This window comes from Notolepis coatsorum, assembly GCF_963971535.1.
Source record: "Notolepis coatsorum genome assembly, chromosome: 7".
In the NCBI taxonomy this organism is placed as follows: domain Eukaryota; kingdom Metazoa; phylum Chordata; class Actinopteri; order Aulopiformes; family Paralepididae; genus Notolepis; species Notolepis coatsorum.
Window position 1 is genome coordinate 73,055,520 of NC_140171.1, and position 17,117 is coordinate 73,072,636.

Consider the following 17,117-nt stretch of genomic DNA (forward strand, 5'->3'; position numbering starts at 1 on the left):
CCAGTTTGTCTGAGACTTGTCCTGCAATCTCACAGTGTTAAAGATAGCGCCTGTGTAAAAGTCCCGCCCACTTAGGAGACAGGAAGTGTTCCATTTTCATCCCATTGGTGCAGCTTTTAATGTGTTATGTTCCTTTATTAGAGTAACTTAGGTAGAACCTTTCCTCTCTGAGGTTTAGGCTAGAACAAAGAGCATGTGCATGACGCTAACTTAAGCCATCTGCTCAAAACAACTTGAGAAGATTCTGAGCCAGTTTGAGAGCCAGACCCACCGTTACTATCAGAGCCACCAGAAATATTCTATCAATATCCTGGAGCATTTAGTTACAGACTAATAATGAGTAATTGAGAGTGTTGAGTAGAAATTAGCTGAAAGGAATCACAAATAGAAAGACTGTATGTATTTATCATGCCAGGAGGGGACTGTTAAGAGTAATTAATTACTATGAAGCAATATTATTGATACAGCAAATGTAGTGTTCATCTTTACATGCATGTGTGTGTGTGTGTGTGTGTGTGTGTGTGTGTGTGTGTTTGCATGCGTGTATGTTTGCATGCGTGTGTGTTTTGAGTCAAATGTAAGCAGATCAGTCCAGTGCAGACGAAAAGCAGCCATACTACCTCCATTCAATCAATTAAACAATCAAGTGTGTTAACAAAAAAGTTAAAATGTACTTTTCCCCAAATGGCATTAACAGATCATAATATAATGACATATCAACTAGATAGGTCCACTCAGTAGAGTGCAAATCTCCACCAGGCGGCAGCCACACATTTCTTCTCTCTTTCTCTCAGAGCAAACATGCCTACAATATTTAACAAACTACCAGACTATTACACTATTACACACTATTACACCTTATTACATTGTCACACTATTACACATTTACACATTACACACTATTACACAATTACACGGTCACACTATTACACACTATTACACTATTGCATGGTAAAGCAAATATATTTGCCAATTTTGGTGGAAATCAGATCAGGATACACTAATTTGAGTATTGAAAGTTCGGCCTGATGGTGATTCTAGAGGAAAGGTCATGGGGTCACCAACATCAATAGGATTCTTTCTCCTGGGGTCATTAATGTGCATCACACATTTTATATGATTTGGATGAAAGCTGTTAGAGATATGTGAAAATGAAACATTTGCCCTAATCGTGGTGCTAGAGGAAAGGTGATGGGGTCGCAAAAATCAAAAGAGTGATGGGGCCACATCCAGTCTGCCAAAGCTTCCCATTCAGCTTGCAGAATATTAATTAATTCAGAAAATGTGAGGAGGGAAAAAAATGCATTCCAGTATTTAGGACGGCCCAGCCCCATGAGGACTTAATTGTATTTTTTGCCCCTCTGTTTAACCTTTATGTATATATAGAAAAATAACAAAAACAAAATGATTCTTTAGCTGTTGTTTCAGAACAATGGACAGCGTGCTGTTGTTTCAGAACCATCGACAGCGTGCTGTTGTTTCAGAACCATGGACAGCGCTGTTTGTTCTGTGTAGGTCTGGGGTGCATGCCTAGGATATGAATTCCCCTCTTTTATGAATAGAATGCAGCTTGTGCCTTATCTTCATGCAAGAATGGGGACAAACTCATAGCTTTCATTTATTCCACTGGCATGGCACACACACTCTTTTACAGTTGTATGCCTTGTGTAATGGTGATGCCTACGATTGCATTCTTTTACAACATCAATCGTTTCATTGCAAATGAGGCATACAGGCTTTAACATTACTGAAAGTTGGCATGATGAATGCATACTCATCAGTCATTCTTCATTAAAGCTGTGGTTCTCCACATCAACTTTCCACTTTGGGCTCTTTGAGATTGCTTGCCTGACAAACAATTCGAAAGGCTTTTCTTCCTACAAGAGTTTTCCACCAATCAGGACACTATGTAATAGCATCAAAACAATTGATAGACAACATGACAGCTCCCCAAAAGTGAAGCCAAAATATCGGTGGCTGACTGCAGTATAGGTGTTAGGAGTCTATTCACACTGATATACAGTAGACTAATATAAATAACATTATATAACAGGCCAAAATATATATATTTTATTTTTCTTTGAAGGTCCACCCCCACAGTATCTGCTTAGACAAATATAGGACAAATGTAGTTGATGACCCCTGTCCTAAAGCGTTCATGAATGTGCACAACAAATATTAGACCAATTCAGCCTTGTAGTTTGCAAGATATAGCTGGACAGACAGACAGACATACAGACAGACAGACAGACACAGACAGACAGACAGACAGACACACACACACGTTGCTATGGTAACTATCCTCATTGAAAGTAACATCCCGTTCCTGATGTCTGATGACCATTTATGTGTGTCCTGGGTTGTTGTGGTGTTTCTTACGTATTTTTATAACATATGTGTGGTATTTTCTACATCATGTCTATGGGCAATTTACCGAAGGGCTTAATCTTTGCCCACATTAATATATGTAGTCTTAGGAATAAGACACATAAGCTGGCTCTCTTCTTACAGGCTAATAGGATACATATTCTTGCTGTGTCAGAACGCATTTGGATGACCTGTAACTCTAGTATGGCTATAGATGGTTTTACTTTGTATATAAAGGACAGGAACAGATTTGGGGGAGGAGTGGGATTCTATATATGTGATCTATTTCCGGTAAAACTACGAAATGACATTGACATCAGTGATATTGAGGCCATCTAGTTGCAGGTACAGCTGCCACACCTAAAGCCCATATTGGTTGGCTGCTGTTATAGGCCCCCTAGCTCGGATAGCCGGTACTTCAATAGATTGTGTGATATGTTGGATAGGGTTACTGAAGAAGACTGTGAATTGTATTTATTGGGAGATATAAATGTTGATTGGCTTTCAGATAATTGTTATCTGAGTACCAAGCTGAAATCCATTACAAACACCTGTGGATTATTTCAAATGATGTCTCTACCTACAAGGATATCTGTTAATTGTCATGGAATCACCACTTCCAAATGTATAGACCATATCTATACTAATAATCCTGAAATGTGTTCCATACCTGTGTCTATCCCAGTTGGCTTCAGTGATCATAATATTATTGCTGTTTCCAGGAGAACCAAACTACCAAAGGGCAGTGCTAAAATTGTACTTACAAGATCCTATAAGAAATTTAGTGAGGAGGCTTTTCTTGATGATCTTGGTTCAGTTCAGTGGAAGGACGTGAGGTCTGTAGATGATGCTGAGGTAGCTCTAAATATATTTATGGATTATTTAATGAAAATTGTGAACAAACATGCCCCTTTAAAAAAGTTCACTGTCAAAGCGAAATGTGCTCCTTGGATTGATAACTCTTTAAAGGACTTAATGTTGCAAATGAGGTGAGGCCAAGAAGATTTCGTTTTTATCAGGTCTAATTGAAGATAGAAATCATTACTGTAAATTAAGAAACCAGGTTACTAAAATTAACAGATTAAGTAAGAGAACCTATTATAAGCAGAAAATCTCAGAAAGCAGTAGGGACAGTAAAAAACTCAATATACTGAATGAAATCATGGGTAAAAAATCTGCCCTGGCTTCGTTTGTGGAATCAGATGGTGGTATTTATCTGACTAAGCCTCTTCACATTGCTGATTATTTTAATGACTATTTTGTAAACAAGGTGTCCAAGCTTAGGCAGGGAATGGATAATAGTGTCAATAACACCTCTGAGGTGTTGATAAAAGAACACATTATGAAGGATAAAAACTGTGTTTTTGAATTCCAACAGGTGGATATTGTGACTGTGGATAGGCTATTGCGCTCTCTACCAGTCTCTAAATCTACTGGTAACGACCACCTGGATAGCAAATTGTTGAGAATAGCTGCGTCTCATATCTCTGCACCAATCTGTCACATTTTTAATAGGTGTTTAATCAGTGGCATGTGTCCTTTGTTATGGAAGGAGGGAAAGATCATTCCACTTCCTAAAGATGCTAAATTACCTTTTGGAGGTCCCAACAGTAGGCCTATTAGCATTTTACCTGTTCTCAGTAAATTACTGGAAAAGATTGTGTCTGAGCAAGTCCAGGCCTACTTTTCAGCTAATGACATAACAACTGTACACCAACATGCATACAGGGCCGGTCATTCGACCAGTACTGCTTTGACACAAATGTCTGATAGTTGGCTTTCAGCTATCGATAGTTCAATGCTGGTGGGTGCTATTATGTTAGACTTCAGTGCCGCATTTGATGTGATCGATCGATGTGAACAATCTTTTAATACAAAAACTCATCTGCTATGGTTTTAATAACTCAGCAATTTTATTTTTCAGGAGTTATTTGTCCTCGAGGTCTCAGAGGGTCTATTTTAATGGTGCTTTGTCAGGCAGCAGAGGGTTAGAATGCAGTGTCCCACAGGGGAGTTGCCTGGGGCCCCTCTTATTCTCAATTTTTACTAATGATATGCCTTTTTCTATTCATCAGGCTAGTCTGACTTTATATGATGATGATTCAACCCTTTATTATGCTGCAGCTACAAACTCTGAGCTTAATCAGGTTTTGGCTGGTGAATTGGACATTTTATATGACTGGATAAAAACAAATAAGCTGGTGCTTAACATATCAAAAACTGTAGAGCTGTTGCTACTGCCAGGAAATGTGCACCATTCCTTCCATTTGCATTGTTTAATCAGATTGTTTGTGCTTTGGTTTTGTGCCACTTGGATTACTGCTCTGTAGTGTGGGCTTCTGCTTCAAAACAGTTGCTAAATAGGTTACAAGTGGTACAAAATAAGGCAGCAAGACTCGTTCTTGGTTGTTCATATAGGACTAGTGTTGTTCAAATGCATGAACGTCTTAGTTGGCGGAGTGTTTTCATAAAGTGATCACAACCCACAGTCCTAAATATATCACGGATCAAATAATTTACAGCTCAAATGTGCACATGCATTTTACCAGAGGGGCAAGTAGAGATTATTCTACCCCATGCAAATACTAACAGTATGCAAATAACAGTTTTATATAGGGCTATCAGGGCATGGAATTATCTTCCAAGTGACATACGTGACATAAGAGGTGTAGCAAGCTTCAAAAATAAATTTAAATCTTACATGTGAGCCAATATTGATAATGTTGAGTTATGCAATATGTTACCGTTGATGTATATATTTAGATATAATTAGTTTGTGTGTTAATGTTGTTGTGTTTCCTCGGTTGGTACGTCTTGCTATGTTGTGTTTCCTTGGTTGGTATGTCTTGCTATGTTTTAATTGTATTATGTTTTAATTGCAATGTATATGTTGTAATGTTTTAATGTTGTCTCGGACCCCAGGAAGACTAGTTGACGTCAGCTAATGGGGATCCTTTGCTAATAAACAAACAAACAAACACACACACACACACACACACACACACACACACACACACACACACACACACACACACACACACACACACACACACACACACACACACACACACACACACACACACACACACACACACACACACACACACACACACACACACACACACACACACACACACACACACACACACACACACACACACACACACACACACACACACACACACACACACACACACACACACACACACACACACACACACACACACACACACACACACACACACACACCTGATTGCATAATCCCCCCCAGACCTTTCCCCTGGTGGAGATAATGACACATTGCAACCTAGTCCATTTATGCAAATATTTAGACTATATTCTATCTATACCTTCTGGACCTGTTCTGGAGTGATTCTAACCCAGTTATAAGTGGTCTCTGTTCTGGCCCGGTCCGTACCTTTGTTCCCACTCAGTAAGCTGGGAGCGAAGGCCGATAGTAGGCAGGACAACGGTTGCCTTGGCGAGGAGTCGCCGTAGCAACTCTGACTCCTCCCCCTCACTTGACACAACAGTGTCTATTGGCTGCTCGATCTCAGTCACGCCCCCAAAGGTCACCACTTTGCTATGACCCCGTCCAGCCTTTGTTTGGCTGACGGCAGGAACTCCATAACTTTTCTCCAGACAGGCCTGACATACAGGCGGTGAGCTAGACTCACTGGACACACACACAGACACAGACACAGACACAGACAAAGACACACAGACACACACACACACACAGACATACAGACACACACACACACACACACACACACACCAACAGTCAACCGAGAGAAAAGAATAGAGAGAAAGATACAAGGAAAAGAAAGGAATGGGATAGAATTCATGAGCAACAAGGGAAGACAATGGTAAAAAAAAAGAGAAGTGTGAGGTTGAAATGAGAGAGGAAGTGTGGACTGGACTCACCTTAGTGCGCATGCGCGCGCACGCACACACACACACACACACACACACTTAAAAGCTCACAAATGAACGCGTTCACATACCCACAAATGAATCTCACACTTAACACATTTACATTTACACTAACTTTTTGTCTCTCAGAAAACATACTGTAGGTATGGATGTTTCCTTGGTTACTGCCACTGCTGCTGCTATGGGAATGAAATAAAACTCCTCTTTATACCATCTAGTGACATCAGCACACAGTGGACAGACAAAAGCCTTAGCGCTCACAGCCAACATTCACCTCTCTCTCTGTCATCCCTCTTTCTCTCTCTCTTTCTCTCTCTCTCTGTCTCTGTCTCACACACACACAATTGGGTCTTGCCAGTTCCCTACTCTAGCTGTTAGAAAGCCTCACTCGCCTGTCAGTGAGAACTCAATAACACAGTAATGAGGAGCATTAACAACCAGAGAGAACAGACAAGAAAGAGAGAGAGAGAGAGAGAGAGAGAGAGAGAGAGAGAGAGAGAGAGAGAGAGAGAGAGAGAGAGAGAGAGAGAGAGAGAGAGAGAGAGAGAGAGAGAGAGAGAGAGAGAGAGAGAGAGAGAGAGAGAGAGAGAGAGAGAGAGAGAGAGAGAGAGAGAGAGAGAGAGAGAGAGAGAGAGAGAGAGAGAGAGAGAGAGAGAGAGAGAGAGAGAGAGAGAGATAATTACTTTTGTTTGTTACTAAATGTTAGCAGATGCATGAGGGAACACATAGTTGAAATACTTTGTGTTCCCTCCACTCATTATATTCTATGGATTAATTTATTTTATTTTATTCGTTGATTGTTGATAGTCGGGACAGAACATGTCCTACATAGAAAAGTCTTCTTTATGTTAAAAATCAAGAAATGTATAATGAACAATATGCGTACAAAGTTCAATCTAAAGGAACTGTGTATACCCATGTTATTATTCTCATGTATTTTTTTACAGTTTCAATTTAATTTGTTTAAGTGTATGCTCTGTAGTTAGAAAGTAATGTTTTGTACGAGTCCTCAGCAAGAGGTCACAATATCCAACTGCACAAAAAACGTTTTAAAAACTCTACAAATTTGAAAATATATGAATCAATTTAAAAAGAATGGTTATAAATATATCAAACAATACATGTTTTTATTAATTTTCGAAGACATCTTTTACTATTTGTTGAGTTTGTATTGTTAATGCATTTAGAAATTGGCTTTTTCAGAATAGTGTGTAATCTGAGTAACTTTAAAGTCTTGTTGGACTGAACAAATTAAAATAGTATACTTTTTAGTATGTCTGACGGAGTTGACACAAATGAAGTTATAAAGTGAATAATGTTTATTTTCAGAAAGGGTGTTTTGATAAAAAAAACAAGGTTTGATACAGTAGCTAACACCTTTCTCTACAAATATATACATTTCAAATTAATGTAGAATATATATTTTTTAATTGAGTTCTAAAACGTGTGTTGTCCCTTATTTGAAGAATCAGTGAATTATTTGTCAAAGTGTTTATTGTATTGTATTGCTTTGGCAACATTGATATTTTTTTCCTGTTATGCCAATAAAACAAATTTGAATTTGAATTTGAGAAAGAGAGAGACAGAAAGAGAGAGAGACAGACACAGACAGACAGACAGACAGACAGACAGACAGAGATGGGGCAGCATCAAGACTAGAATTGGATTGAACTCCTTTTCAATTCAGTCACTTCAGTTAGTTTATCAACATTGAAACTACATTTGACATGAACGGTTTATCTTATCTATCAAGACATAATTGAAAAGGCAGAGTTTAACAAGTTATGACACAATTCATTTTTTATCCTTTTAGTTTTAACCTCTTAAGCCCCGATCAGCACTATGTTTGTTTAGCAATGATTTTAGCAATGAGATTTGGGCCGATGCATAGATGTATGACTTGGCCACAATAAGGTCATTTATAGGCCTGATATTCTATTTTCTATATTCATATTTTAAATTGCATGTGTCCGGATGGCAAAATTCAGTAGGCCTACTGTATCTACAAAACCCCCTGTAAATCATCTGCCCTTTGTTAATTTGCTTAGATTTTTTGTACACTTGAAGTGAGTTTTTCATGTTAACATGGTGTTATTCACCGTCAAAGATGGGGAATTTCTTTTTATAATTTGTTTGTTTGTTTGTTTGTTCACCTTTGGTTCATTACATTACAATTTACTCAAGGATAGTAATACACACAATATCTCTGACACTGGGAATACATTCCCTGAGGTCCATAGATGTCCCTAGATACCAATAACATGCAAATGGACCTTGTAGTGGAACAATCTTCCATTTATTTGGGTATGTACTATTAGGCGAATTTTCTAAAAACATGGCTAGGGCTTAAGAGGTTAAGGGTTCTAAGTTGCTGTAGTCATGAATGGCAGTGAGTAGATTAATTAACTAATGTGTTATTTATTTGTTTAGTCAAGACTGAGACTAAAGCACATACGCACACACACAAGGCTAAGCAATAGAGAAAATATCATATTGCGATTATTTTGACAGATCATGATTTGCAGGCCAGGGCAGCTCTGCAGTACTACAATACTTCATTTACAATGATATTTTTACACACATTTTGCCTTTATCAAATATAAATACTGAATACTTGGCCTGAATACTGAATACTGAATACTGCAGGCCATATTGCAATTTTGATCAAATGTTGATGAGTTGTTCAGTCATAGAGCACATGTACACACACTCATGCAAGAACACACACACACACACACACACACATACACAGCACATACTCATTAGGTCATTAGGTTTGATACAAAAGATTACTCACATACTAGCTGCTTCTGGGATCTCTAAATGTGTAGTATTGTGCTACTGTGTGTGGGGGTGCTCTGTGTACGCATGCATGTGTGTGTGAAGGAGTGTGTATGTGGCACCTTGGTTCGGCCATCCTGAGTCTCTGCCACCTCTCCTTATCGGCCTGGCTCATGGAGGCAGAAACAAATCTCATTGGCCCATCCCCATGGGGGAGGGGCCTACTCTGAGCCCGCCTACGAGCCAGGTCATCCTTTTGCTTATTGGGTACCGCCTTAACCCCTTCCTCTTCCTCCTTATCCTCCTCTTCCTCCTGACGAGGGGCGGAGTGTAGGAAGGGGTTGCCTCTACGTGTGATGATGTCAGGGATCGCCTCCCTGTCACTATTCAATCACAAAGCCAGGACGGTGGCCGACACACAACAACAGCAGCACAGCAACATATCAGAACCCAGAGACGCCCGGCACCATCACCACACACCACCCAGAGAAAGAGACAACGGGACAGAGTGTGAGTTATGGTACCAAAGGAGGAGAAGAAAAACAAAGAACGAAAAAGGAAAAGGTTGTTCGCTCACACACGCACGCACACGCGTATATGGTCTTCTAACCTGATCTCCTTCTCCTGCAGTGCTTGCTGCGAGGCGCGTCTGATCTCATCCCAGCGCTCTCTGTCTTTGCTGCTGCATGCTGGTGGGACAAACTGGTGCACCCTGCGTGCTGCTTGGATGCGTGCTCCCCGTCGGGATGCCAGGTCGTCTTTCCGGACATCTGGAACCTTCCTATCCTCCACCTCGCCCTCGCCCTCACCATCGGAGGACGAATCCCAGGCGGCTTTCTGATTGGTCAGAAACTCGTTATCACGGCGAAGGATGATGTCAGGGGGCGACAACCTCACTTCCTGTTCCTCTGTTGCTACGACTCTGAGGCTGTAGATTGGTTGGGCATGATAATGGTCAACTCAGGGATGTAATAATAAGACTATGTAATAATAATCCCAGCGCGATAGTGATGTGCAAGGTAGTGACTTGAGACACACGATTAGGAGTCATGTTGATTAGCCATGCATAGTTCAGAGCAAGAGTTCATAATGTCTTCTAACACATCAGATCCAATTCCAATTCCAGTTCCACATCAAATATCATTCCGCAAACAGCTGCCAATCAGAGCAAGGCCTTTCCGCAATTGATTAGCCATCAATCTCTTGATGTCTTGATGTTCTTGATGAGTTGAAAATGGGAGGACCCTTATGTAAATAAGACGAAAGTCTTTTTCTGGTCTTCATCCTCTTAGCAGTTGTTTGTATTGAGCCACTGTATTGTACCCATTCTGCAATCTGTTAATAAAGTTTTCAATCAATCAATCAATCAAACCAACCGGTTAGTTGTAAAGAAACAAAGAAATCCAGCAAAAACCCAAACGGTATCCAGCGACCAAGTAGCAACATACCACTGAAAAAAGCTGGTTAGGGTACCTTTCCACATGTCAGTAGAACACACCAGACCAACAGAGCAAAAACTGTTAGTCAACAACCACCACAACCTAAAAACACAAGCCCATCAGTTCGTATGGTCCGCAGGCTACACCACACACCATGCACCTCCTCCCTGACCTGCTGTAACGAACGGCAGCAGGCAAAACTTTAATCCCAGCTTTCTCCAGCTTCTTCAGCCTCCTCTGCTCCAGCACCTCCTGGGTCAGCTCGCCCTCTTCCCGTGTCGGCTCCTCTTTTTGGGTGTCACCATTTTCCGGGGCCCAGGTCACAGTCTTGTAGGCTTTGGAAGCTCTGAAGCGTGGCCCGGAGGGTCTCTTAAAAGGCCCAGTCCCCTCCCCCTGATCTACTTTAGGTTCTGGGCAACTGGGGAATGGTGTGGAAGGTCAGAGGAGGGTTAAGGGGTAGGGAAAGTGTGTGTGTGTGTGTGTGTGTGTGTGTGTGTGTGTGTGTGTGTGTGTGTGTGTGTGTGTGTGTGTGTGTGTGTGTGTGTGTGTGTGTGTGTGTGTGTGTGTGTGTGTGTGTGTGTGTGTGTGTGTGTGAGCACACAAGTGTCTGTATTATTACCTCCTCTCATCATTTGCTCTTCTCTGTGTGTGTGCATGTATGTGTGTATGTTCATGTGTGTGTCATTACCTCCTCTGTTCTCCCTCCTCCTCCGTGCGTGGTCTGCGTCGTGGCGCGGGGATGTAGGCACTGGCGTTGGCCCGGTTTGGGAGGAACTGGTTAAAGTGGATGGAGCTCCGTGATTCGCCGCTGGCCGTACGACGGGCCAACATGTCATCCCTGCGCACGTCTGGCTTCCTATTGGGGCCATCGGCCTCCGAGTCACTGCCTCGCCCTAGGCAATGGGGGAAGGGTGGGAGCGGGAGAAAGAAGGAGGTGACAGAAGGTAAAAAGGGGAAATGATGGAGAGATGGTTGGAGAGGAAAGAAGGGAAAATTACTAATTTGGATATTTAGGCACTGCTTTTCATCACACAGATAGTCATCACATAGTCAACAAATTGCTCAACGTAAAGGTGCTATATATCTTTTTTATATAGAGTAATCTTTTTTTTAAAATTATTATAAAAATGATTATATTATAAATTATAAAGAGTTTTTAGAAAGGTGCGGAATAAAAGTATTGCTTTTCCCCAAAATACATTATTGATAAATGTGCAGAGCAAAAACTGTATTATACATTGCGGTCTTGCAAAACAGAACCTTTTTATCTGTTGCGAAAGTGTAGGTTGACAGCTGCATCAAGAACCTATTAGCAAGATGTCCTATTATCTGCAATATCCAATCAACAACCTGGGCCCTCATTCATCAACGTGATTTACGCACAGATATGTGCTTAAGCTGTGCGTACGACCATTTCTAAGCAGAGTGTGGGATTCATCAATTTCAACTTGAACTTGACTTCGTGCTTATATTTACGCACAGCTCGGACCATGCGTACCTGGCGCCCGTTGGTAGAATATATTATTACAACAAGGAAATGAGCTTCTGTGCATTAGTTTCAACACTGGCATGTTCTGTATGAACCGTAATTCATTATAGTTTATTGTAAAATAGCAACAGTAGTGTAATTATGGTCAAAACCCTATAAATAGCATTTGGAATAATAGATCTTTCTCTCAGAATGAATGCAGCATGGTTTATATAGCGTTATCGGAATATACGGGGTGTACTGACTGACTGCGCTCCGCGTAGCTCAACTCGTTATTATTTTGCGCACAGACCGCAGAAACACAGGAACGTTTTGATTATATTTAAAAGGCTTTACGTTAAACGAAACAAGTGGAATTTCGAAGCTGTAAGCAGAATACAAGTCATATGAACACCCACGATATAGTGTTCTTCCCCCTTTTTACTGTATATGAAAGAATAAAAAACGCATTGCAATGACACCAGATAGTGGACAGACTATGTAAATATGATGATGGGATTCAAGTTCGCGTTTTTGTTGATCATAGGCATGCTGTCAGAGTATGATATCTTAATCAAACATTCTAGAACATTTGTCGTCACAGATCATGTCATAATAGAACATAGGCTACATGGCATGGTCCATCGTGATATTGTGTAGACTGTTATTACTGTACCGGTACCACCCATTGTGACAACAGCCTTGTGAGTCCCGCACACAAACATGATGGAATTCAAGTTCATGTATTGAAAGGCAGGCTACATCATACGGCAGTGAGATTCATTGTTCTTGTATATGCTCTCGTATTATTGTTTATATAGGCTACCCAATATACTGACATCAAAATAGATTGTATGCCTCTAGAAATCATATGCAGCAGGTAGAAAATTTACGGAAAATCCGTCGCGATTTGGAATAAAATTGAGGAGAACTTTAATCCCTGGGTATTAATCAAACAAAACGGGAAAAGGCAGTCATATTCCAGCACGGTCTTTATTAGTGTTTGCGCTGCCCAGGCAGCAATGGTTAATAGATGTCATATCCGACATCACCGTACGTGTACACGTCTGTCAGCCTGTCACATAACACGCTTCCCTCGGCTTAGTCCATTTTTCCACATTTCATGGGGGTATTCCATTACCGTATATGGTTAATCGGGGCGGTTCTGGTATGCAAATACTTAAAACAGTGCACGAGCTCAAACGTAGGATCAAAGTCATATTTATCAAGACAGGTGTGCGTAGAACCTGTGTACGCATGTGTGATAAATCCCGTTTTTTTTGTGCGTGCACAGATTCTAAATTCTGTGCTTAAGTATGGAAATAGAACATTTTCTACGTCACGTTGATGAATGAGGGACTTTCCTCCCTCCCTCCCTCTGTCCCAGTGAGTGCCTCGTGAGCTCTGTCACAGCCGCCCACCCGTTGGTCACGTTACTCACTCACACGAGCGGTTCATTAGCGAATTTTTTTTGTTTGAAGTTCTCAAACAATAGGGAATAAAATATGAAAAAAACAAAGAAGTTCCAGGCACTCTTCAAGTATATGAAAAAGCTTTAATTAGTTGCTTAGTTCATAATAGAACAATTAAAAAAAAAACATGTTTCGGCCTCTCTTTTTTTTTATCCACTTTTTCCGTCATTCGTGGCGAGCGCCTTGCCCACTACGCCACGTAGCCGCCCTATGTTTCTGCCTCTCTATCGGCCTTCTTCAGGGCATACAAAAATCTTTCTACATCTTTTTGTATGCCCTGAAGAAGGCCGATAGAGAGGCCGAAACATTTTTTTTTTTTATCCACTTTTTCTCCCATTTTCTATTTTTCTCCCATCCCAATTTCGTATCGTCCAATTCAACCCTCCCCTGTCTTTGAATGCTGTTTCATGCCTCCCACAAGCCGGCTGCAATGTGGACTAAGTCATACATAGCACGAGTCCCCTCCGATACTCGAGGTAACAGCAGTCGCATCTTTCCACCTGCGCGGCTCGATCTTTCAGCGTCTGGGGCCTGGGCTTTGGAGGGGCCCCGCCCCCGTCGCTTCCTGATTCTACTGCGCAGGCGCACCAGGAGTCGCTGTCCACAACGCCCGATCCCCACCCATCAGTTTCCCTCCCCCTAATACTGCCAATGTGTATTAGTGTGGACGACCAGCTAAACTGAAAGCAATGTGGAGCGCTGGGCTCGAACAGGGAGATGATCTGTTTGAGCCCAGCCTCCAGTATTCGTGGTGAGCGCCTTGCCCACTGCACCACGTAGCCGCCCGTAACATGTTGGTTTTTTAATTGTTCTATTATGAACTAAGCATGAACTAATTAAAGCTTTTTTATATACTTGAAGAGTGCCTGGAACTTCTTTATTTTTTCAACTGACTCCCCTTTATCCAAAAGACGCTACAAAGACGCTGCAGCCCTCCTTCCTGTTCAAGGGAATAAAAATATGTTGACGGCCTTCTGTACTCACAGTTGTATCAATGATAATAGTTTGCATTTAGTTAATAGTTTTTGGACCCAATTTTCTATCAATTTGGATAGAAAAGGATTATCAAGTTTGTAGCTCAAAAAACTGTATTTACACTCAAATTTGTGCAAGTAATGTTCTATTAAGTGTCCCTACAAAATCTCAAATCAAACCTACGCTGTAGCTACGTTAGCTAAGTATTTAAGTTACTGACATTCTGAGTGTGGTGATTTGGAGGAGAGAGACAGGCACAGCACTTTGTGTAAGACCAGTTTCAATCTATGCGATAAGGCTTCACATCTATGACACTGTGTGTGTGTCCTTGTTCCCTAGACAGACTTTGATTGTACTTCAAAAATACATACTCTGACATCACCGATTGGAGCGGGGCAGAGTGTGCAGCATGGTTAAGATATCAACCACTAGGGCAGCAAAATGACCATGTGTTTAGTTACTCTTTAAAGCATGTTTCTATAAAGAAAATTCCTAGTGCTATTCCTAGTCATGGAAGTGTGTTTTTCTCAACAAACAGCTGCATCCTTATCCCTTCCTATACCCTGGCTGTCAACATGAAAGATACAAACAGGATGTCATCTTCTTTCAACACAACACACACCTACACACACACACACACTGTACATGTGCACACACACACATACAAACATGTGCACATGAATATACACAGTACATACCTACACACACAAATGCATACACGCGCAAGTCGCGCATACAAAAGAACGATGCTGAGCAGTTCTAAATCTCTGGGGGAGGGTAGACAGACAGCTGCAGGAGCATTTGGGACACACACACACACGCACACGCACACGCACACGCACACACACACACATTCAGCTGTTGTCCCCAGCAGCTGTTGTGGTCTGGCTAGCTGTGGCACACCAAGGTTGAAATCCTTACATTCTAACAGACAGAAGTCTGACCTACTAGGTGACTAGACTATACTATACTATAGAATAGAATAGAATAGAATAGAATAGAATAGAATAGAATAGAATAGAATAGAATAGAATAGAATTTGACACTGCAAATAGCTCAACATTAAACATTTAGACAGAACAGGTCACGAATAAGAATAACAAAACAAATCAAATTGTCTAAGATAAGAGTAGAATAAAATAGAATAAAAATGGAATAAAATATACAGTAAATAAATACAGTAAAAATATACTGTGGTCTACAGTAGGTGTAGTATTGCACAGTGCTGTTTCAAAAGTAAGAGTCCAGGAAGATGGTAACTGTCACTCTGTGCTCAGTGATGCAGTGAGGCACAGTGATGCATTGTATTGGCTGTTGGAATGAAGGACTTCCTGTGCCGTTCAGTGGTGCATTTAGGTAGTGTGAGGCTGTTTTTGTGCTCGTTTGAATACGTTTTTGAATACGTTTGCTGTCCCTATTAGATAGAAATGCCGTTTTGGCAGGAAACGTTTTGGCCCTACTGAAAACGCTAAATTGTGTTTCCGTTTTGGAATAACGCCAAAAACTCGCCGACAACGTGTCGTGTAATCTGCGCGGAGCCGTTGTTGCTCAACGCCCATGCGCAGTAGATACCCACATCTGCGTGCTCTCACCAATGTCCGGTGACAACAGAGCTATAGCTGCAGCTACCATGTGTTGTCAAGTTATTGTTACAAGGACCCCAGTCCAAGCTACAACAGTCTGCATTCCCTTAACAATTGTTTGTATTGAGCCGTATTGTATTGTACCCATTCTGCGATATGTTAAATAAAGTTTACATCCATTCATTCTGCTAGCATTACCGATTGCATGAGCAGCTGGCTAACGTGAGCTAGCGTTAGCTATCAGACCCTGTTAGCTCAAGCTCCTCTTTCAATCTTAACAAGCATTAAACAAAATGGCCCAGTCATCTATTCACTTTTGTTTAATACACGAGGCGTTGTCTCTAATGTTATCTAGCTACTGATAGCTCCCGATATCATCAGTTTGGTGCTGGCTGGTTAACGTGAGCTAAATGTTAGCTGCTAGCCACAATGCTATACTGTTATACTGGCATATTCCATTCACGTTAGCATGTAGCTAACAATGTAGCTAACAACATCGCCGATCTTTTTTGAGACTAAACTATCCGCTCTTGGTGGTCACTTGTGTTGATGTTAGTTTTGTTTCATCAACAAATGAGAGGCAGAACACACAGTGAATGTATCCGTTTTGTTTATTGCACTTTTATTACACTTTTGCTGAAAAATAAGTGCTGCATTGGGTAAATAGGCATTTAAAGATGGCGGCTTGTTGACATTTCTTTGCAGGAAGTGTATTGGCACATTCAAGTTCTGATTGGTTGAAAATTGCCTTCATGTTTGCCACCTACTGCCACCTACTGCTTTGGCAGTGTACTACATCACTGTGCTCAGGTGACAAAACGAAAGTGTGACTCGCCTACCGCTACGTTGCGACCTGGAAAAGCGAAACTCATCTGAAAACGAAACGAAAACATCAGTCAGTCTAACCGCAGCCTGAGCCTAGCACTGAACATGCTCCTCCTGTCAGCCAAGTCTGTGTATAGTGGGTGGGAGGGGTTTTCCCTGATGGCCTGGAGATTAGCAAAGCTCCTCCTCTCCGCCACCCTCGCTAGGGAGTCCAGCTCCACCCCAACCACACTACTGGCCTTCCTGACCAGCTTATCCAGCCTGTTTGTGT

At 41.3% G+C, this 17,117-nt stretch overlaps 1 protein-coding gene across 1 annotated transcript in view; it reads right to left on the minus strand.

The window, feature by feature from the left end:
* Positions 1–17,117, minus strand: part of LOC311231676 (LIM and calponin homology domains-containing protein 1-like) — a gene marked incomplete at its 5' end in the record, with an annotated part of 132,518 nt that overhangs the window by 41,945 nt on the left and 73,456 nt on the right. Inside the window, 4 exons of the mRNA XM_084318304.1 lie at positions 5,786–6,043; positions 9,695–10,006; positions 10,696–10,941; positions 11,212–11,416. Of these exons, the coding sequence (XP_084174430.1) occupies positions 5,786–6,043; positions 9,695–10,006; positions 10,696–10,941; positions 11,212–11,416 (1,021 nt within the window). The remainder of the gene's footprint in view (positions 1–5,785; positions 6,044–9,694; positions 10,007–10,695; positions 10,942–11,211; positions 11,417–17,117) is intronic.